We start from the raw sequence: 22,781 nt of genomic DNA on the forward strand, positions 1-22,781 counted from the left end.
GTGACACAATCCCCAATTATTTCTCCCAAAGACAGCGGTTAAAAACACGGGCGCACACCGGTCTGTCTGAATGAATGAATGAATGAATGAAAACTTTATTTAACAGATTGCAGAATGGGTACAATACAGTACGGCTCAATACATACAATTGTTAAGGGGATGCAGACCTGAGAAAGACGTTTGTCTTGTTTCCATCAGGGTCCCCCATTTTCAATTCATATAGACATTTATGACATACACAACATACATGACATTTATGGCATAGGGACATATAGGTATTTAGTACTGATACATTTGTGACATAAACGGTATTCCAATATACAGTACTGTTACCCCTAGATCCTGACAGAGTATATACATATGATGGGGAGGGGACTGTACATTAGGGGGGGGTGGGTGGGTGGGAGAGAAATATACATACGGCGGGGAGGGAATATATACATGCGGTGGGGAGGAGACTGTCTATTAGGAGGTGGTGGGGGTTTTGGGCATTTACGGTGGCCAGTTTCGAATTGCAGCCTCCCGTAGGTGCTCTTTAAGAGCGGTTTTGAATGTGGGCAGGGATTCACATTCCTTTACAGCTTTGGGTAGGGCGTTCCACATTGTTGTGGCATAATTGCGAAACGTGTTTAGTCCCTTGTTTGAGCCGAATCTGGGTTTAACATGATTTGTAGAGCTTCCTCTGGTGTAGTGGTTGTGGTATTCACTGACCTTTGGGAAGTATTTTGACATGTACATGGGCACCCCGGTCGTATAGTGTATCTTGTAGACCAGGCCCATTGCAAGTTGCTGTACTCTGTCGTCTACTCTAAGCCATCCTAGGTTGTCAAAGTGGGCAGGGGTGAGGTGGGTTCTGGGGTTCAGGTCAAGTAGTAGTCTGACCAGTTTGTTTTGTGATGTTTGTAATTTTGTTTTAAGCGCCTTTGAGATGCTTTGGTACCATGAGGTGCAAGCATAGTCATAGTACCCTTGAATGAGTGCTCCTGCTAACGTCCGACTTTGCCTTTTAAAGTTCGTAAATCCTATAACAAATTTACAATACGAAGCCATTCGAGAATGCCGAATAAGTTCTTAAATCAAGTTACGAAGGAATTCCTTGGTAACTTTCACGTATGTCCGTTCGAGAATGAGGACCAATGCCGTTAACAACACAGCCTCTTGTCTACTTGTACGCATAGTTAAAAGCAAGTATACTGAGACCTTAGACTATATAGTAATGTATAGGCTAAGGATAACACGTATGAATTCTTAAATGGAACCATTTCAAACCCCACCCTCTTTTCTTGATCTTCCAATCACAACTGCCACTTCCCCGGGAAGGGCAGGGTTTGAGATGGGTCAATTGACAGCATTACTATACTGTACCTGTTTCTGATTGAGGACAGGACCCCAGTCAATCCTGGGCATTCGTGACACGTCGTTCAATTGGTCAAATATGTCTCTGTAGAAGGCACAGTCTTTCAGCCAGCGGTCATGGAGGTGGATGATACTGATGAACAGACAAGAGAGAAATACATTATGTATTAGTATTACCATTAGCGTTGGGATGAGGAGGATAGAATATACTAATAGGTTATGATTGACTGGCTGGCATTGGTTTGAGAGAGAGAGAGAGAGAGAGAGAGAGAGAGAGAGAGAGAGAGAGAGATGGTTATAATTGATTATTTAAGTGGAAGGAAGAGAGGATAAATGCATTTACTGATTTTGATTGATTTCTCATCGTTAATCAATTCCCTTTTAAGTTTAACACATCATCAGCTGTCCAGCCCCGATGAGTTCTAGCAGTGGATCTAGCATTAGCTTCAGTGCAATAAAAAGAGGTTGAGACGGGCATGACATTCCATCCCATCATGTTTAAGTACATGTGTAGCAGAGGGTATGAGTGGGTGCATGGATGTGTGGTGTGACAGTGAGTATGGGTACAACACATGTATGTATGGTAGTGTGTCTATGGGTACATCATGGATGTGTTGTGTGGTAGAGTGTGTATGTAGGTATTCATTGTACTGTATTGTGCAATGACAACAAAGCTTTCTACTTCTACTTCTACTTCTACTTCATTTCAGAGTTACTTGATAATAGCCTTTAAAAGACATAAACTGTAACAAACTCACTCGCTCTCGATCTCCGTGCCCTGGGGATGTTTGAGCCTCTTGGCCTTGTCGACATCCATGAAGAGTTCTTTCAGCAGCCCTTCAGCCTGTCCCAGCTGGTCAGCGATCTCATTCTGGTGCTTAAAGGGCAACTCTTTCTTTTCATTCTCCGCATCCTGTAGGAAGACATTAACAGTACTGTTACTTTAGGGGAGCATGTCTATGTTCCCCGGGTCCTATGTTCCCCGGGTTCTATGTTCCCCGCTTTGATTGATTGATTGAAGATTTTAGACCACCAGCCCTGATTCCAAACTCTAACCTTAACCAGGTCGAAAGAGGGCGGACATTAATAATTAATAAAATAATAAAAATTAATAACATTTTCAATCTATTAATCAATCAAAGCGGGGTTACATAGAACCCGGGGAACATAGGACCCGGGGAACATGGGGATGATCCCTTACTTTAGAGAGGGCTGAAGTTTAATATTGATGTTTAGTTTAGTTCATTAGGATCCCCAATTAGCTACAACATTGCAGTAGCTATTCTTCCTGAGGTCCACAACTGTACTGTTTACGGTGTGGTGTGTGTGTGTGTGTGTGTGTGTGTGTGTGTGTGTGTGTGTGTGTGTGTGTGTGTGTGTGTGTGTGTGTGTGTGTGTGTGTGTGTGTGTGTGTGTGTGTGTGTGTGTGTGTGTGTGTGTGTGTGTGTGTGTGTGTGTGTGTGTGTGTGTGTGTGTGTGTGTGTGTGTGTGTGTGTGTGTGTGTGTGTGTGTGTGTGTGTGTGTGTGTGTGTGTGTGTGTGTGTGTGTGTGTGTGTGTGTGTGTGTGTGTGTGCGTGTGCGTGTGCGTGCGTGCGTGCGCGTGCGTGTGCGTGCGTGCGTGCGTGCGTGCGTGCGTGCGTGCGTGCGTGCGTGCGTGTGTGTGTTCTCACCACAGCCAGCAGCTCCTCTGCACGGAGGACATCTTTCTCCACCTGGTCGGCATTCTTTTGCATCCGCGCAACCAGCAAGGCCAGGCTGCTGGCCTGGGCCCTGAGGGGCAGAGGTCAAAGGTGAGTGACTCAACCCATTTGTCTTGACATATTTGGTATCTCCAGAGGATAAAAATGACAATGAGATATTTTCATCATTCATTCAAACCTTTATTTACTCTCGAAAATACATTGAGGTTATCCTCATTTGCAATGCCGTCAAGATTACAATCATATTGAAATGGGTAAAAATTAAGAAACTACAGAAAAAATTTAAAGCGGTTACAAAGATTTGTAATCATGTTTATTGATGAAGATCATTCAAAGAAGCTGAGGCACCAAAATAAAAGGATGATTTTCCCAGTTCAGTCTGTACTCTGAGAACCGTCAGCATATAAACCAGTAAAACAGCTAGGCTGTCAGATAGGGTCCATAATTCCAATAATAACAACATTATTGCCTACCATTGGTTAATTGCCCCCAAATACGACTTTAAAAATACAGAACTTTTCAATAATAATAATTATTATTATTATAACTTATTGCGTGCGTTCTGTCTGAAATGGATTATATATTGCTGTTAGAACAGTTATGCTCTGGCCGCCCAGGCCATTGATTGATTGAAGATTTTAAGATTGCAGAATGGGTAGAATACAGTACAGCTCAATACACACAATTGTTAAGGGGAGGCAGACCAGAGAAAGACTTTCGTCTTGTTTACATCAGGGGCCCCCATTTTCAATTCATAATAACATTTATGACATACACAACATACAGATATACAGATATATATCATGACATTTACGATATGACATACAGATATGCAGTACTGTATACGTAGCATAGAACGCATATTTAGAGATTGTCTATATCAGTGGTTCCCAAACTTCTGTTTTATGCGGACCACTAGATTGTTATCAAGAACATTTGCGGACCACCTCGTATGCAAACAGTAAAACATAAATAAATAAACAACTGACTTAAACCCAGTAATACACGAGACCCTCTTCTTGGACCAAGTAGGTTTAGTCGATAATAATCCAATGTACAGTTACCCACCCATCCCCCCCCACCCCTCCCCACCCACCTACCTACCCAACCCCCCCCCCCCCCCCCCCCTCCTCCAATGTACAGTTTCTACATCAAATGTATATAACTCTTTTTGTATCACAAACAGTACTGTATTTGTAGATCTGGTATGTCATAAATGTATAGATGTAGCAGTACTGTCTATCTGTATGTCAATTGTCATGTATGTTATGATGAATTGAAAATGGGGGACCTGATGTAAACAAGACGAAAGTCTTTCTCTGGTCCCCATCCCCTTAACAATTGTGTATATTGAGCTGTACTGTATTGTACCCATTCTGCAATCTGTTAATACAATTTTCAATCAATCAATCAATCAAGACCCACGTCGCGGGCACTGCGTTCCGTTCTCAGAATGGATTTGAGAGAGATGTGTCATCCAGTTTGACTTGGAGCACGCACTGTACTATGCGCACTGCCAGTCATCAGGTTATATATGCGGAGATATTCAGACTCTAGATCTATTTGCAGAGCCAGATGAGTGGCAACCTGTGCGATTGGCTCTTGACAATGACTTCGTTCAGTATTGACAAAGCCTACAGTACTTTGCTGGAACGATTCATTTTGCATGTACTGTATACAGTACGCCTCTATCCCTTCTACAACAGTGCTCAGGTTCCGGGTTCCTCTGATTGGCCACGACGCCCACGTGACCCTACGCTAGTCCGCCCCTTCCTGCCGCGCCGCGCTCCCTCAGCTTCCGCGCTTCCTCAGCTTCCTCAATTTATAACGAATCATTAAAAAAATATACCGTTAACTGGAATATGTTGTTTCTTTACACATATGTTGGATTATGTAATTGGTTTGTCATGACAAACCAATAAAAATCGCAAATTAACCGGTGGCCACAACAACACACAGTACTGGCGGTGGTGGAGGACCGGGGGGCTCCGCGTCTCGGGGCGGCAGGGGGAGAGGAGGCGGCCGGGGAGGTCGAGGGGTTAAGACGGACGCCTGTCTGCAAGAAAGTGGTCTACGACGACCACGAGAGTGAAGAGGAGGAGGACGACGCGGTCAGCTTGCGATCAGAGGAGGACGAGTACTGTGTGTTGTTGTGGCCACCGGTTAATTCGCGATTTTTTATTGGAAACAACAACACAACAACACACAGTACTCGTCCTCCTCTGAATGAATGAATGAATGAATGAATGAAAAGTTTATTAACAGATTGCAGAATGGGTACAGTACAGTACAGCTCAATACATACAATTGTTAAGGGGATGCAGACCAGAGAAAGACTTTCGTCTTGTTTACATCAGGGTCCCCCATTTTCAATTCATCATAACATATATGACATACATGACATACAGATAGACAGTACTGCTACATCTATACATTTATGACATATCAGATTTGCAAATACAGTACTGTTTGTGATACAAAAGTGTCCAGAAAAAGAGTGTATATACATTTGACGTAGAAACTGTAGGAGGTTGGGTGGGTGGTGTTGGGTGGGTGGGTGGGTGCTGTACATTGGAGGTGGGGGGGGGGGGGGGGGTTGGGTAGGGGGGGGGACACTGTACACTGTACATTGGAATACTGACAAAGCCATATTTGGTAATTTACTGTGCAACTGGGTTAGGACATTTGTAGGGGCCAGTTTCGAATTGCAGTCTCCCGTAGGTGTTTTTTTAGAGTGTTTTTGAAAGTGGGTAGTGATTCACATTCCTTTACAGCTTTGGGTAGGGCGTTCCACATTGATGTGGCATAATTGCGAAACGTGTTTAGTCCCTTGTTCCGAATCTGGTTTTAACATGATTTGTGGAGCTCCCTCTGGTGTTGTGATCGTGGTATTCACTGACCTTTGGGAAGTATTTTGACATGTACATGGGTACCTTGGTCGCGTAGTGTATCTTGTAGACCAGGCCCATTGCAAGTTGCTGTACTCTGTCGTCTACTCTAAGCCATCCTAGGTTGTCAAAGTGGGCAGGGGTGAGGTGGGTTCTAGGAGTCAGGTCAAGCAGTAGTCTGACTAGCTTGTTTTGAGATGTTTGTAATTTGTTTTTTAGTGCCTTTGAGGTGCTTTGGTACCATGAGGTGCAAGCATAGTTGTAGTACCCTTGAATGAGTGCTCCTGCTAGAGTCTTCAGGGTATTCTTGTTTACCAGAGAGGAGATCCGGTACAAGAATCGAGTTTGTTGGTTGACTTTTTTTATTACATTGGATGCCATTTTGTCACAGGAAAGATTAGCCTCTAGGATGGAACCCAGGTAGGTAATTTCATCTTTCCTTGTGACAATATTGTCACCCACTGTAACCGAGAAGCCGTCGGTCTTGCTGAAGGGATAGAGGCGTACTGTATACAGCCTGTGTGTATGCGCGCACTGCGGGAGGTGGCCAGAAGCGCGCAACTAGCCAACTACTATTATATTACTATATTAATACAGTATATTCCACTATATAGCTATAGGTGCTGTTGACAATGATGACAATACATTTGATTCCTATCTAATTTTGATCCATCGCAAAGCGCTCCAGTGCTTGAATACGGCCGGGGGATCCAATGCAGACCCACGGCTCTCGTATTATAATGAGACCGCGAGGCGTGTCTCTGTATGCAAATGACTTGCGCGAGAACGCGCATCCAGTTTAGAATGAGTGGGATTCACCATTCAATAAACCTGGGTAAGAACAGATTTGGACTTTAAGAACGGCTTTATGAATGTGGCGGTGGCTTTTCTTATTGTTCTCTTAACAGACAGGTAAGCAAGAATATAAGAAAAATAATAAGAGAGTATTGTTGAATGAGGCCCATTGTAATAAAGTGGTAATTTCCCGGCAATGGCCTTAACTCATTCTTTACTCTTGACTACATTTGAAAAGGAAACGCAACATTAATTAATACGTTACCGGTACCGGACCACTCAGGCTTAACACATTCAGCGCATTCACGAGAAAAGTCGGGTTAACTCGCCATGCGTTGAGCGCCAATCACGAGAAAAGTCAGGTTTTAATCGTTATTTCTTTTATTCGCTATTGCCATTCATAATTCATCGGGGCAGCCTGTGCATACTGTTCTGAATGTGTCTGAACTGGCAGACGGTCAATACCGCCCTCTAACACCTTCGGCCGCTATTGCACTCCATTTGAAACGATGTAGTTTGTTTTCTGGGCAGAGCTGAGCCGTGCGGGCGGGGTTTAAATACTCTGGCAGGACAAGCGCTTACAACGATGCATCAACTAGCCCCCCCCCCCCCCCCCCCCCTTGTTCATATGCAATGCCGGATAACGTGGGACGGACCTCCGCGACCAGTACTTGGAATGGCGATCAGATAATTGGATTCTTTTTTTTGCATTACATCAGAGACAAGGTAAAGACACTATATATCCAATCTTGCGTTGATCTGATATTTGTTTCTCCCGCAATCGAAGCTGTCTGTGTGGACTGTGTGTGCTGTTTACCGTTGGTCACATCACAGCACGCAGGGGCGCCCCGCTACAAGCCCCCTTTCATGGGTGCATGAGGAGACATAATAACGATAATCTAGCGTTGATTTCAGGAAGATTCGATAATCAGGTGAAAAATTACAACATGATAACTGGATTTCACTAAAGGGCTATTTTCGCGTCTTTTCCTGTGATTACTCAGAATCACCCAAACTATACTCTTATTCACCATGGTATAAAACGGAAATGTACGGATGAAAAAACAATCTGTTTTTTGCATGTTGATGTTGATGTTTTTCTTTTTTTTTATTTATCTTTCTTCCCCTCCTTTTTCCCGATTTTTCTCCCATCCCACCCTTCCTGGTTGTTGCGTACCTTCCCCTACTGTTGGTCCGGGAGACCGGAGACTGTCACATGCTTTCCTCCGACGCATGTGCAGCCTGGGGCAGGCCAACCTGGCCGCGCAGGCTCTCACCGGGGAGAGTGTAGCGTGTGGGAGGCCACACTATCTCTCCTCAGTTCCAGCCCTCGCTGAGCAGGCGCCCCGACCGAACTGTAGGGGTTGCTGTCCACAACGCCAGGACCCACCCTTCAGCTTTCCCACCCTCTGATACGGCCAATTGTATCAGTGCGAGGGGCCAGCCAAGCTGATAGCAACGCCGGGAGCTGGATTCGAACAGGCGAATCCTAGTGTCTCCCGGTGTTGGTGACGAACGTAATCTCTGTGCGCCACCTGCCCCGTTGATGTTGATGTTGATGTTTCATATAGTTTTAGCACTCGCAAGTTTGGCTTTCTCTCCCCATTGAACAAATCGATGGCGTTCTACCCAGAAGGTAAACAATGACCCCTGGCGCTGAATGAGTTAAGGGGTTAAAGATAAACAGATATCAATGTTTATTTCTCCTCTCTGTCAGAGACGACCATCCCACTTTATCATACAGGATGCAATGTTGAGTACCATATCTATCACCAGTAATAAATCTGAGAGCAGAATGATAGACCGTGTCCAGAGGTTTAACTCATTGGACGCCGACAACGCTTATATACGTGTTTGTCCGACAACCGTTGAACGCCAACCACGTATATATATACGTTATTTGATCGTTATTTCTTTTATTCTATATTTCTATTCATTACAGGCCCACTGACTCTGGGTTAACATTGAGAATCGCATTGAGAATGCCTAGGTGCAATACCGGCCGCATCACGCTAGACGGCGGTATCGAGCACCCTTTATACCCTTGTATCCTTCCATGTGGGACGGCCCCAGGTCTCGGGTTACTTTTGTCCTTGTCGGGCAAGACGAACGGTTCTGCCGGTCAGATATCTCCGATCCATATGTTGTGGTGAATTATGCCGTCGAGCAAATGGACATTGGATATACCGGATGGCGATCAAACAATTGGAATATTCTTTTTGGATTACTCCCGGCCACAGGTAAGGGTGATTTGACGAAATTTTTTGCTTGATCCTGCAATGCTTTCATACTGATCGGGCTGATAAACGTTTTTAGTGTTTTACATTTACATTTACATTACATTTAGTGTTCAATGCGAATGCCGTTACTGACAATCAAATAATCAGAAACGACCCCCCCCCGTTCATGCATTCATGATGGAACATAATACCTATAATGTGGATTTGATTCCGGAACAATAGCGGGTTCAGGAAGAAAACAGCAACGTCTACAATGGAATCTACATATACTGCCATAACCAGTCCCGGCGCCATGGGCGGGCATTAGGGGGCCGGGCCCGCCCACTGAGTCAGCTGTGCCCACCCTGGTAAAAAAAAATCTTTTTTTTTTTCAATCAAAGTAAACTATCCAAATCCTTAGTCGGGGACAGCCCTAGTGGGCACTGATGTCAACAACAACACTACTGAAGCTAGCACGGCACTCTGTGAGAATTCGTTTTCTACCCTCAAGAACGTCTTTACAGAACATCGCCTTAGTATGCTTCATCGACGCAACTAAGGCCAATTTAATTCAGTTGGCATTTGAGAAGGACTTAACAAAAAAGTTCAGGAATGAGTGGAGGGGCAGTGTTTTAAGAAGATTTCACTCTGTCCCCAAACACTGCTTGCCTCTTATGATGGTGAGTAGCCTGTGGAGGAATTTTGTTTGCTTTTTTATGCACCTTATTTTTGTCAGTTCAGTTCAGTTTGTCAGTGAATTCAGAAGTGTTGAATAAATGGAGACTTTTCAAAGATATAGAATAGAATAGAAATGTATTATCCTGAGGGAAACTTGACACTGCAAATCACTCAACATTAAACATTTAGACAGAACAAGTCACAAATAAGAATAACAAAACAAATGGCCTAAGAATAGAATAAAATGAAATAGAATAAAAATAGAATAAAAGATACAGTAAATAAATACAGTAAAATATACTGAAGTCTACAGTAGGTGTAGGAAGATGGTAATTGTCACTCTGTGCTCAGTGATGCAGTGAGGCACAGTGATGCATTGTATAGTCTGATGGCTGTCGGAATGAAGGACTTCCTGTGCCGTTCAGTGCTGCATTTAGGTAGTGTGAGCCTATAACATGCTCATCCTGTCAGCCAAGTATGTGTATAGTGGGTGGGAGGGGTTTTCCCTGATGGCCTGGAGCTTAGCAAGGTTCCTCCTCTCCGCCACCCTCGCTAGAGTCCAGCTCCACCCCAACCACGCTACTGGCCTTCTTGACCATCTTATCCAGCCTGTTTGTGTCCCCTGCTCTCAGTCCGCTGCCCCAGCAGGTCTGTTATATATATATCAGTTCAGTCTGTTTTTGTATAAGTGAAAGTTCTTAAGATAGAGAGAAATTAGATTTTTCAATTGCCTCTCTGCTGTTTAGTTCAGCACCGTGGGCAGCGCCAAGCAAGCCACAGCGCCGCTGTCCCAGCTGAAACGTATAAAAGGGAACCTGTGTTGAAAAACCATTGTGCCCCCCCGAGAACATTTTATGCCCCCCCACTCATTTGTTTCTGCAGCCTGGTCTGGCCATAACTAAGCATTTCATGAATTACCCTAGACTGCTCTAAAACCATACTTATATTCACCACGGTATAACATGGGAACGTATTGATGGAAAAATGTTCTCTTTTTTGCATCTTGACCGGAAGAAACTCGATGTCAAATGACTATAGTATTCAATTGTATCCATGGCTATAATATAGAATATAGATTTAGCTCTGTGACTCGTTTACAGCTTGGCAATACTACCACAGGATAAGGCTAATCCCCGGCGGTCAATGAGTTAAGAGTGGAAGAAAAAACTAGAACTAAAAAAAGATAGAAAACTGGCTCAACTACCCTCTTTCTGCTAATTATTAACACATTGACCGCCGGGAATTAGTCCGGCCCCACTCTAGCACTGCCATACTTTAAAAAATAGGAGTGCATCACCTTGTTTGTAGAGCTATAACTATATTCTACATTATAGCTATGGATACAATACTATGGCCCATTTGACATCACCTATCTATCGTTCAATATGTGAAAAAGAATACATTTTTATACTGTGGTGAATATAAGTATGGTTTTAGAGCGGTCTAGGGTAATTCCCGAAATGCTGAGTTATAGCCGTATACGTTAATTCCACTATAGACGTTGTCGCTTCTTGCCTGTACGCGCTATTATTCCGAAATAAAATCTATATCATAGGTATTATGTTCCATCATGAATGCATGAAAGAGGGGGGGGGGGGGGGGGGGGGCGTTTCTGATTATTTGATTGTCAGTAACGGCATTCGTATTGAACACTAAAAACGCTTATCAGCCCGATCGGTATAAGAGCATTGCAGGATCAAGCTAAAATGTACGTCAAAAACGATTAAATAACGAGTACAGTATACTCGTTGTTGGCGTTCAACGATTGGCACCCAATAACGAGTAAACTAGTTGTTGACGGGGAATGTGTTAAGAAGCTGGTTCTATCCCTGTACAAGAAACAATATTTGTCATAATTTACTGGCAAGATTGTCTATATGGTATTTAAATAAATACATATTAGGGCTGGGTGATTAATCAAGTTTCAATTTCAATTACGATTTTGGCTTCCCACGATCATGAAAATAAGATAATCGAGATGAAACGATTATTGCTGCATGTCATGTTGTTCTCATTTTGTCTTGTGTCTTGCCTCCCTTGCCTCCCACCAAGCCCAAAAACAGTAGTTTCAGGAGCTACGGCACATTTCTCCAGTTATTTAAAACATCTTTGGTAACTTGTAGAATATGAGAGAAAGGCAGCCTTTGGCCGAGAAGAAAAGTCAAACAAATTCAGTCGTCATCATATGGGATGTTCTCAAATCAATGAGTAATAGTGTTTATTAATAATCGTGATTTCAATATCAATCAAAATAATCATGATTATGATTTTTGCCATAATCGAGCAGCCCTACAGGTAACTACAGAACCTGGACCATTCAAACAAGTGGCAGTTTGGTTGGTACACTGAAGATGGCTGCCTTCCATTATTTGATTTTATTACATGGCGTTTTCACATTCGCCGAAATGCTTGCTTGTGATTGGTCAATAGCGCTCGTCAGAGGTCCGATATTACTCAATAACGGACCTCTGCCGAACAATAATGACCGCTGTGCGCAGCTGGACCAATCAAGCCCACTACACACACTGTATCAGTGCTGCTCAGCATATGCACAGCTGCACACAGTCATGCAATCAGACCAGGGGCGGAGCTATAGGCGCGGCAGGGGAGGCAGCGGCCTTAGGGCCCGCCCACCGACTGGCGGGAGGGGGGGCCCGGGCCCCGGCCCCCCCTCCGGCCCCGGGCCCAGGCCCGGGACTGAATGGAGTTGCCGTTCGCGTGTGGGACTGGATCGAACACAACTGGTGGTAACGGCAACTGGGACTGGTGCGTTTGTTTTGATTCTAGGCTCCTCCCGTTTTGCCAGTACTGTGGTACGAGTACGACTGATAGCGTGTGGTTTAGGAACAGGGCGTTTTGCACAAATCCAGCGCTCCCTTTCCTTGGCTGTGACGTAGCCACGTAAATCTCACAAGCAGGCAGCGCGGAGGTGATATTTTTCTCTGATGTCGCGTTCACGTTACGTGGGAAGAATCGGAAGAATCAGCTTCCGACTGGGAAAAACCATTCACGTCAGCCTCCTAGTTGTAATTCCTACTAGGACATATGGGATTTTTTATAGACCCCGATATCTCCCACTTCGCGTCACGAATTGCGGAAGTATGGATGTGGGCGTTTTGATCGAGTCAATGCGTGAAGGCTTCCTAGTTGTAGCAACGAGATGTCCTCTCTCTGGTTCTTCCGCTTCTTCCCACGTAACGTGAACGCGACATCAGAGAAACACAACATAATAAGTCACCTGAAACATGAATGAATGAAAACTTTATTAACAGATTGCAGAATGGGTACAGTACAGTACAGCTCAATACATACAATTGTTAAGGGGATGCAGACCAGAGAAAGACTTTCGTCTTGTTTACATCAGGGTCCCCCACATCACCACCGTGGTGTATTAAAATCCGACGACGCCGAGCAGCTAAAGGGGACATTTACCAGCACAAAGTGTGGATATATTATGATTTAACAAGTCTTATCTGTCCAGGACGATGACAACATTATTGCAGGTAAGCTACCTAGTACTACTAACGTTATCACGCTAGCTTGGATGCTAACTAACGTAATGTGAATGAATGAATGAAAACTTTATTTAACAGATTGCAGAATGGGTACAATACAGTACGGCTCGTTAAGGGGATGCAGACCAGAGAAAGACGTTTGTCTTGTTTACATCAGGGTCCCCCATTTTCAATTCATAGTGATCATAGAAAACATATACGTTACCACCTAGCCACAATCTATGGTATTTCTAGGTTACCACATGGGTGGCGCATGTGAACACTTTGTGAATTATGTGAGGGTGTATCATGATGATGGTAATTTGGCACTTAACGAACGTTACCTATCTCTTTGCCGTTTTGCATAGTGCACTGCATAGTACCAGAGATGACAAAAGTTATGTGGTAACATAGGTCGCATCACTGCCAGTAGTCGGCATATTACCCAATTCTGACTCTGGTATTAGTCAACTAACGTACTGTTAGCCAGCTACTGTAATAACGAAACTGAAATATCTAATGATGATAGTCAATCATAAAGACAGAAAACACTCTCATCACAGACAAGCTGGATCTGGCCAAATACCTAAACATGTCATGGTGAATGAATGAAAACTTTATTTAACAGATTGCAGAATGGGTACAATACAGTACAGCTCAATACATACAATTGTTAAGGGGATGCAGACCAGAGAAACACTTTCGTCTTGTTTACATCAGGGTCCCCCATTTTCAATTCATTATAACATAATGACATACAGATAGACAGTAGTGCTACATCTATACATGACATACCAGATTTGCAAATACAGTACTGTTTGTGATACGAAAAGAGTCCAGAAAAGAGAGTATATACATTTGAGGGGGGGGGGGGGGGGGGGGGGGCCCGAGCTGTCAATCTCGCCTCGGGGCCCGTGGGGCATTCCAACCGCCACTGAATCAGACCACAGACCTGCCGGCTGCCGATAATAATAATCACTTTATTTGGGCTGACAGAGCCATAGAACAACTGCGTCTGCATTTGATCTCGTCTTGTCGATGAATTAGGTATATTGTTAGTAATTTAGCCATGTAATAAGCGGGATAATGTATAGCATATACTCGGTCATTGTCGCAAAATAATTGACCTTCACTGACGTTTAAAACACCTCGGCTGCGCCTGCGCCTCAGTGTTCTAAACTCTGTGTCGGTCAATTATTTTGCGACAATGACCTGTAGCTATACATTATCCCTTACATATTATCATGTAAATTAGTTTGGTGTGTTAGAATTGACATTTTAACTATTGCACAAAAATAGCTGGTAATGCAAAATAGTCCAATTCTCACAGAGCTCAGCTTCCTTTCAATCATGGGGCTTGGTAATAAACTTTTTCCACGTAAATGGTCCAATCAAAGATGTATCCGACAACATTTTAGGCAATGATAGACCTTGTAGTTGCTGGATCTTAATTCATATTTGATCTGCAACTCATAGTTTGGCAGTTTGATCAGAATTGCGCAAGGCAGGCGCACTTCTTTGGACGGATTAATTTGCATGAAGTTGAACTCTAGTTAATTCATTACGGCTTGTGTGCCAGCGACCCTTCCTCATGGCTGGTTTATACGCTCCTCTACATTGGAAATTAATTGAATGCAGCTGCGCTGCTAGACTTTGCTGCTTTGGGTCGAAACGGTCCACGAGTGTTTCCCCAATGGCTCAATAGCATAAAACTGCAGTGCCACAGCCTCATACATAGGAGGGGCCTGTACTGTGCGTTGGGGGCCTGTACTGTGCGGTGCACTACTGCGCATGCGAGAAACAAAGTAAAGTCATTCTAATCTAGTCTAAGGGTTAAATTTAGGCCCTCATCCAGAAGAGGTTAAGCTTAAAGTAACAGTCAGGGCTGGTAATCCAATTGATATTCAGTTTAAGATAAAAAAAAAAATCGAGTCTATAGACAATTGGTTGCATTGAATGCTTTATTTGGTTACTCCTAATCCAATTGATATTCAGTTTAAGACAAAAATATTTTGGACATTAGGTCCTATTTTCCGTATGTTACTTTATGTTCCGTATGTTACTTTATGTTTCTAGTGATTGATTGATTGATTGATTGATTGAAAAGTTTATTAACAGATTGCAGAATGGGTACAGTACAGTACAGCTCAATACATACAATTGTTAAGGGGATGCAGACCAGAGAAAGACTTTCGTCTTGTTTACATCAGGGTCCCCCATTTTCAATTCATCATAAGACACACACGACATACAGATAGACAGTACTGCTACATCTATACATTTATGACATACCAGATTTGCAAATACAGTACTGTTTGTGATACTAAAAGAATCCAGAAAAGAGTGTATTTATTTGCCATAGAAACTGTACATTTGAGGTGGGGGGGGGGGTGGGGACACTGGGGTGGGGACACTGTACACTGTACATTGGAATACTGACATACATTTGACATAGAAACTGTACATTGGAGGAGGTTGGGTAGGTAGGGTTGGGTGGGGCTGTACATTGGAGGTGGGGGGGTGGGTGGGTAGGGGGGCACTGTACATTGGAATACTGACAAGGCCATACTTGGTCTTTACTGTACAACTGGGTTAGGACATTTGTAGGGGCCAGTTTCGAATTGCAGTCTCCCGTAGGTGTTCTTTGAGAGTGTTTTTGAAAGTGGGTAGTGATTCACATTCCTTTACAGCTTTGGGTAGGGCGTTCCACATTGATGTGGCATAATTGCGAAACGTGTTTAGTCCCTTGTTTGAGCCAAATCTGGGTTTTACGTGATTTGTGGAGCTCCCTCTGGTGTTGTGATCGTGGTATTCACTGACCTTTGGGAAGTATTTTGACATGTACATGGGTACCTTGGTCGTGTAGTGTATCTTGTAGACCAGGCCCATTGCAAGTTGCTGTACTCTGTCGTCTACTCTAAGCCATCCTAGGTTGGCAAAGTGGGCAGGGGTGAGGTGGGTTCTAGGAGTCAGGTCAAGCAGTAGTCTGACTAGTTTGTTTTGAGATGTTTGTAATTTGGTTTTTAGTGCCTTTGAGGTGCTTTGGTACCATGAGGTGCAAGCATAGTCGTAGTACCCTTGAATGAGTGCTCCTGCCAGAGTCTTCAGGGTATTCTTGTTTACCAGAGAGGAGATCCGGTACAAGAATCGAGTTCGTTGGTTGACCTTTTTTATTACATTGGATGCCATTTTGTCACAGGAAAGATTAGCCTCTAGGATGGAACCCAGGTAGGTAATTTCATCTTTCCTTGTGACAATATTGTCACCCACTGTAACTGAGAAGCCATCGGTCTTGCTGAGTTTGTTATTTGAACCGAAGAGAATGGACTGTTTTGCCCATGTGTAATGATAGTTTGTTGTCGGCGAGCCATATGCAGATTTTGCCTAGTTCCGAGCTGAGGGTTTTTTCAACCTGTAACTTGTTCTTGTCAGAGACCAGCAGGGCTGAGTCATCCGCAAACAGGAACAAGTTGCAGTCACAAGCTGACGACATATCATTTGCATAAATTAGGAACAGTAGCGGTCCTAGTATGCTTCCTTGTGGAACACCACAGTTCACTGTGAGGGGGGGGGATAGGGTACCGTTTACCTCCACCATCTGTTCTCTCCCCTCCAGGTAGGATTGTATCCAGCTCACTGATAAACTATCAAAACCAATTGCTTTTAGCTTGTCAATCAGAATGGTGTGATTGACAGTGTCGAAGGCCTTTTGTAGGTCTAGCATGACCATGCCGCAGTATTTGCCCGCGTCCACCTCTTGCTTGATGTGGTCGTTCAAATAGAGAAGGCATGTGTCAGTGGAGTGGGATGTTCTGAAGCCAGATTGGAATTCGTAGATTAGATTTTTTCCTGCGAGGTACTTTTCGACCTGTTCGTATACTATTTTTTCCATGACTTTCGAGATGGATGTAAGGATAGAAACAGGGCGGTAGTTGCCTGGGTCTAATTTGCTGCCCTTTTTGTGCAGGGGTGTTACTCTGGCAATTTTGAAGTCCTTGGGGACGTGTCCCTGTTTTATGGAAAGGTTTATTATGTGTGTGATGACTGGGGTGATGGCGGCTGCTGAGTCTCTGAGGAATTTGGAGGGGATGTTGTCATGGCCAGTGGCCTTGTTCGGTTGGAGGGCGCTCTGTTTATTGAGAACCTCATCTGTAGTTACCATTTCCAGTTTGAAATCGTCTTTGTGGACGCCTAGGTTCTTGTAGTATGCTACTATGTGTTCTACCCCATACTGCCCTGAGTGGGAGGGTAGTTTGTTTACCAGTGTTGTGGCTATGTTTGTGAAGAAAGTGTTTAAGTAATTGGCTACATCCAGTTTGTCTGTGATGAGCGTGTTGTCCGTCTTTATGTTTATGTTTGAGAACCAGGTTGAGTTTTTTACTGCAGCCTAGTTGATTATTGAGTAATTTCCAGAGTTCACATGGTTTATTTTTGTTTTCCTCAGTTTTGTCATTGATGAAATTTTTTTTAGCAGTTTTTATCATGGAGTTTACGTCATTTCTTAGTCTGTTTCTTTCTAGTTTGAGTTCAGTCACGTGGGCTTGGAGTTCACTGCTCGTGCTTTTGGTAAGCTTTGACTGACTTACGAAACTCAGAGCATTTTTTGTCTCTGGCTTTCATTGTGTCCTATATTATATGTTACTTTGTTTCTCGCATGCGCAGTAATGCACCGCACAGTACAGTTCAAGTTCAAGTTCTTTTAATAGTTGTCATACAGAAGTACAGAATACTTTCATACAAAATGCTTCTTACTGTTACGCTCCAGAGACTGTGCTAGACAAGATAGTATCAAATAACATAATAACATAATATAGCATGAATTTAGAAGAAGAAAATGAGGTCACAGTGTTCGGTATAGACATATGTACAATGTTCTGAGTTACCATATAATATACAATACACAATACTATGCAGTGTACTAATGTACAGTACTATCTAGTGCAAAGCAGAAATGGGATGAGGTACAATTTTAGGTACAATTTACAGTAAGGTGTACGAGTTGTAGTGCAATCCTTCATCCATAAATATAAAGTGTGGGGAGTGGGTGCTACAGTGTGTTTGTTTAAAGTGGGTGTGTGCTATAAGTGTGTGGAGTGGGTGCTACAGTGTGTTTGTTTAAAGTGAGTGTGTGCGTGTGGATGTGTGTGCAAGTCGATTTGATGAATTTGACATGTCCAGAGAATTGATGCATTTTGTGAGCAACCCATTTGCCAATGTAGCTGCTATTTCCACAAAAGGACAAGAGTTCCTTGCATCACTTCACATTGATGAAGGTCTCCTGCAACTTGAAATAATTGACATGCAAGCATCATCTGCTCTGAAGCAGGCACTTGAGAATGAATCCACCACAACATTTTGGATAAAGTGTATTCATGTCAAGACATTCCCCAAAATAAAAACGCTGGCAATATCTGTGCTAACAATGTTTGGCTCAACATACACCTGTGAATCCAGTTTCTCTCACATGAATGCCATTAAAACAAGCAACGTGCCTCCTTGACAAATGAGCATTTGCATCACTGTTTGCGGGTAGCCCTCACTTCCTATGAACCCTCTTTCTCTGCCATTGCCCAGTCAAAGAAGTGCAATTGCTCTCATTAGATGTGTGTATGTAGGCTAGGCCTGTCTGCCCCCCACCCCCCTGATGTTTGAGAGTTAAGAGTGGACAATAAGTGCTAATAAGATGCTGTGATTTGCTGTTGTTGCACAGACATGAAGCACTTTTTCATAAGCTCAGCTGCACTATAAATGTGTTTTTTTGTTCAAGTGTTGATGTTAGAATGTTCAGATGCACATCATGCACTTGTTTGTTTTTTATTTTATTTTTATATTGAAATGTTGAAGAGGAGATGTTGCAGTTGTTGCACAGTCATAAATGAAGCACTTTTTGCAGGAGATGTTGCAGATGTGGCACATAAATGAAGCACTTTTTTTGAAAAGTATACTACTTTTGCAATGTAGTTAAATAAAAGTTGTGAAAATGTGGTTGCGTGTTGTGTCAAGTGTACATATATATTCATAGCACGGGGAGGCGCCGTGGCAGTCCGGCCCCTGGCCCCTTGGGTTTCTGACAATGAACAATTTAGTTGAATAGCCCTGCCCTACTCCAATGGCTGGCTGTCTGTCACTCCTTCTGTGACTGTCTGCATTCTTCTGTCAACAGCGCCATGTAGTGTTTGGCAGCAAACAGCAATGATTTCAGTCTGCAGGAGGGAAATACGCTTATTGTTGTAAACTACACCCAAAAGACATGTTTTTTTTTATTATTGAATTTGCGTTTGTGAATAAAACGAGCAATGTGTAAAACGCTCTACTGGATTTAGTGAGATCCCATCATTCATTGGCCTGGCAGACTTGTGCGCATGGCATCATGCACCGTTCAATCAATCAATCAATCAATCAATCAATCAATCAATCAATCTCATTCTGTAGTCAGAGCGAGGCAGTAGCCACACACTGCGCATTACCTGTCGATCTAGCTAAACGTGATAGCTGAGTGTGCGTGTGCGTCACAGAAAATGTAAGTACCGTGAGTGATAAACATGCTAGTGCTTTAATTGACTCATTCTTACATAACATGTTGGCATCTTTCCTTTGTTGTGTATATTGAAAGTTAAGACTAAAAGACTAAAGTGGTTTACATTAAGTCCCAGTTGTTAAACTTGCTAAGAGGATGCTTAATTAGTCATAATAATTGATAGAACTGTATTTTCTATGGATGGATTTTTTTGTGTATTTATTTACCATCAACCTGACCGAGGTTAATCCAAGTATAGTTATGGCGGCAGTCAATTTACAGACGCATATCTCCCTCTGTGCTGTTCGCTAGTAGGTTGCACGTTGTTGTTGTTATTGGACTTTGTATTTTCCATTTGGGGTCATGGACTGCCACCTAGTGGCTAATCCTTGTGTGTGGTTTAGCAACCTACAGTATGGTATTTTATTACCATGTTGTTTGAGTACTACACACAGCCAGTGAGGATACCGCCAGTTGTCAGCAGATGCATGCACACAGTATATCACAAGTAAGTAAGGTTAAAGAAAAAAGTAATAAGCAGTTGTGATGGGAGGATCAAGAAAAGAGGGAAATCTGTAAATTGTTCCTTCATGTTACAGTGAGTGCACACTTTGGATTCAAAACACTTTTTGGAACAAAACAGTAACGGTACATTGCAAATTGTCATCATCTCATGGGGCACATGCAAACTGTCTATCCTCTCATGGGGTACAGTACATGCAAACTGTCCATCCTCCCATGGGGCACATGCAAACTGTCCATCCTCCCATGGGGCACATGCAAACTGTCCATCCTCCCATGGGGCACATGCAAGCTGTCCATCCTCTCATGGGGCACATGCAAACTGTCCATCCTCCCATGGGGCACAGCACAGTACATGCAAACTGTCCCTCCCATGGGGCACATGCAAACTGTCCATCCTCCCATGGGGCACAGTACATGCAAACTGTCCCTCCCATGGGGCACATGCAAACTGTCCATCCTCCCATGGGGCACAGTACATGCAAACTGTCCCTCCCATGGGGCACGTGCAAACTGTCCATCCTCTCATGGGGCACATGCAAGCTGTATATCCTCTCATGGGGCACATGCAAACTGTCTATCCTCTCTGATGGGGCACATGCAAACTGTCCCTCCCATGGGGCACAGTACATGCAAACTGTCCCTCCCATGGGGCACAGTACATGCAAACTGTCCCTCCCATGGGGCACATGCAAACTGTCTATCCTCTCATGGGGCACATGCAAACTGTCTATCCTCTCATGGGGCACATGCAAACTGTCTATCCTCTCATGGGGCACATGCAAACTGTCCCTCCTCTCATGGGGCACATGCAAACTGTCTATCCTCTCATGGGGCACATGCAAACTGTCTATCCTCTCTGATGGGGCACATGCAAACTGTCTATCCTCTCTCATGGGGCACATGCAAACTGTCTATCCTCTCATGGGGCACATGCAAACTGTCCCTCCTCTCATGGGGCACATGCAAACTGTCTATCCTCTCATGGGGCACATGCAAACTGTCTATCCTCTCTGATGGGGCACATGCAAACTGTCTATCCTCTCTGATGGGGCACATGCAAACTGTCCCTCTCATGGGGCACATGCAAACTGTCTATCCTCTATGATGGGGCACATGCAAACTGTCTACTCTCATGGGGCACATGCAAACTGTCTACTCTCTCATGGGGCACATGCAAACTGTCTATCCTCTCATGGGGCACATGCAAGCTGTCTGTCCTCTCATGGGGCACATGCATTGCAAGCTGTCCATCCTCTCATGGGGCACATGCAAACTGTCTACCCTCTCTGATGGGGCACATGCAAACTGTCTGTCCTCTCTGATGGGGCACATGCAAACTGTCCCTCCCATGGGGCACATGCAAACTGTCCCTCCCATGGGGCACATGCAAACTGTCTATCCTCTATGATGGGGCACATGCAAACTGTCTACTCTCATGGGGCACATGCAAACTGTCTACTCTCTCATGGGGCACATGCAAACTGTCTATCCTCTCATGGGGCACATGCAAGCTGTCTACCCTCTCTGATGGGGCACATGCAAACTGTCTATCCTCTCATGGGGCACATGCAAGCTGTCTACCCTCTCTGATGGGGCACATGCAAACTGTCTGTCCTCTCATGGGGCACATGCATTGCAAGCTGTCCATCCTCTCATGGGGCACATGCAAACTGTCTACCCTCTCTGATGGGGCACATGCAAACTGTCTATCCTCTCATGGGGCACATGCAAGCTGTCTACCCTCTCTGATGGGGCACATGCAAACTGTCTGTCCTCTCATGGGGCACATGCATTGCAAGCTGTCCATCCTCTCATGGGGCACATGCAAACTGTCTACCCTCTCTGATGGGGCACATGCAAACTGTCTGTCCTCTCATGGGGCACATGCAAGCTGTCCATCCTCTCATGGGGCACATGCAAACTGTCTATCCTCTTGGCAATGTTGTGTTTGTCTGTTCTTCTATAAATATGGCCACGGTATCCAACAAGGACCAACGATCAAATAACAAAACAGTTTTATCACTACTATTACTGCTTTCACAACAACAGAAGAACAGTAACCAAGAATAATATTATGAACCTAATTCACAGCTGAAAAGCAACTAAATTATAGGCCTATGTATTTTTTCTTGAATCACATGTAAGATAGTTGCGTCAGGAGAGTGAACACACAGCCACCTTGTAGATCATATATATCTATATGTCGTATGTCATAAATGTCATTATGAATTGAAAATGGGGGACCTGATGTAAACAAGACGAAAGTCTTTCTCTGGTCTGCATCCCCTTAACAATTGTGTGTATTGAGCTGTACTGTATTCTACCCATTCTGCCATCTGTTAATAAAATGTTCAATCAATCAATCAATCAATCAAAAGATAATTCACCCTTGTCTCTGGGTATTTAAACTACAAGAACCAAGCCCTTAAATATATCACCTATTACTGTAACGAAAGTCAAATCAAGAACCCTTCTTGTTATGTATATTTTTTATTCATTTGACAGTTTAAAATGGATAGTGACATAAAGAACGTAGGAGAGAGAGGAGATGACTCGAACCCACAACATCCCCAGCCTGCCGAGCCACCATGACGTCATGGCAACGCTGT

The 22,781-nt window shown here is 43.8% G+C and overlaps 1 protein-coding gene across 1 annotated transcript in view; it reads right to left on the reverse strand.

The window, feature by feature from the left end:
- Nucleotides 1-22,781, reverse strand: part of evpla (envoplakin a) — a 68,500-nt gene that overhangs the window by 39,509 nt on the left and 6,210 nt on the right. Inside the window, exons 2-4 of the mRNA XM_084319373.1 lie at nucleotides 3,027-3,126; nucleotides 2,115-2,269; nucleotides 1,366-1,489 (exon numbers count right to left, since the gene is read on the reverse strand). Of these exons, the coding sequence (XP_084175499.1) occupies nucleotides 1,366-1,489; nucleotides 2,115-2,269; nucleotides 3,027-3,126 (379 nt within the window). The remainder of the gene's footprint in view (nucleotides 1-1,365; nucleotides 1,490-2,114; nucleotides 2,270-3,026; nucleotides 3,127-22,781) is intronic.

The sequence above is a fragment of the Notolepis coatsorum genome (genome assembly GCF_963971535.1).
Source record: "Notolepis coatsorum genome assembly, chromosome: 7".
In the NCBI taxonomy this organism is placed as follows: Eukaryota; Metazoa; Chordata; class Actinopteri; order Aulopiformes; family Paralepididae; genus Notolepis; species Notolepis coatsorum.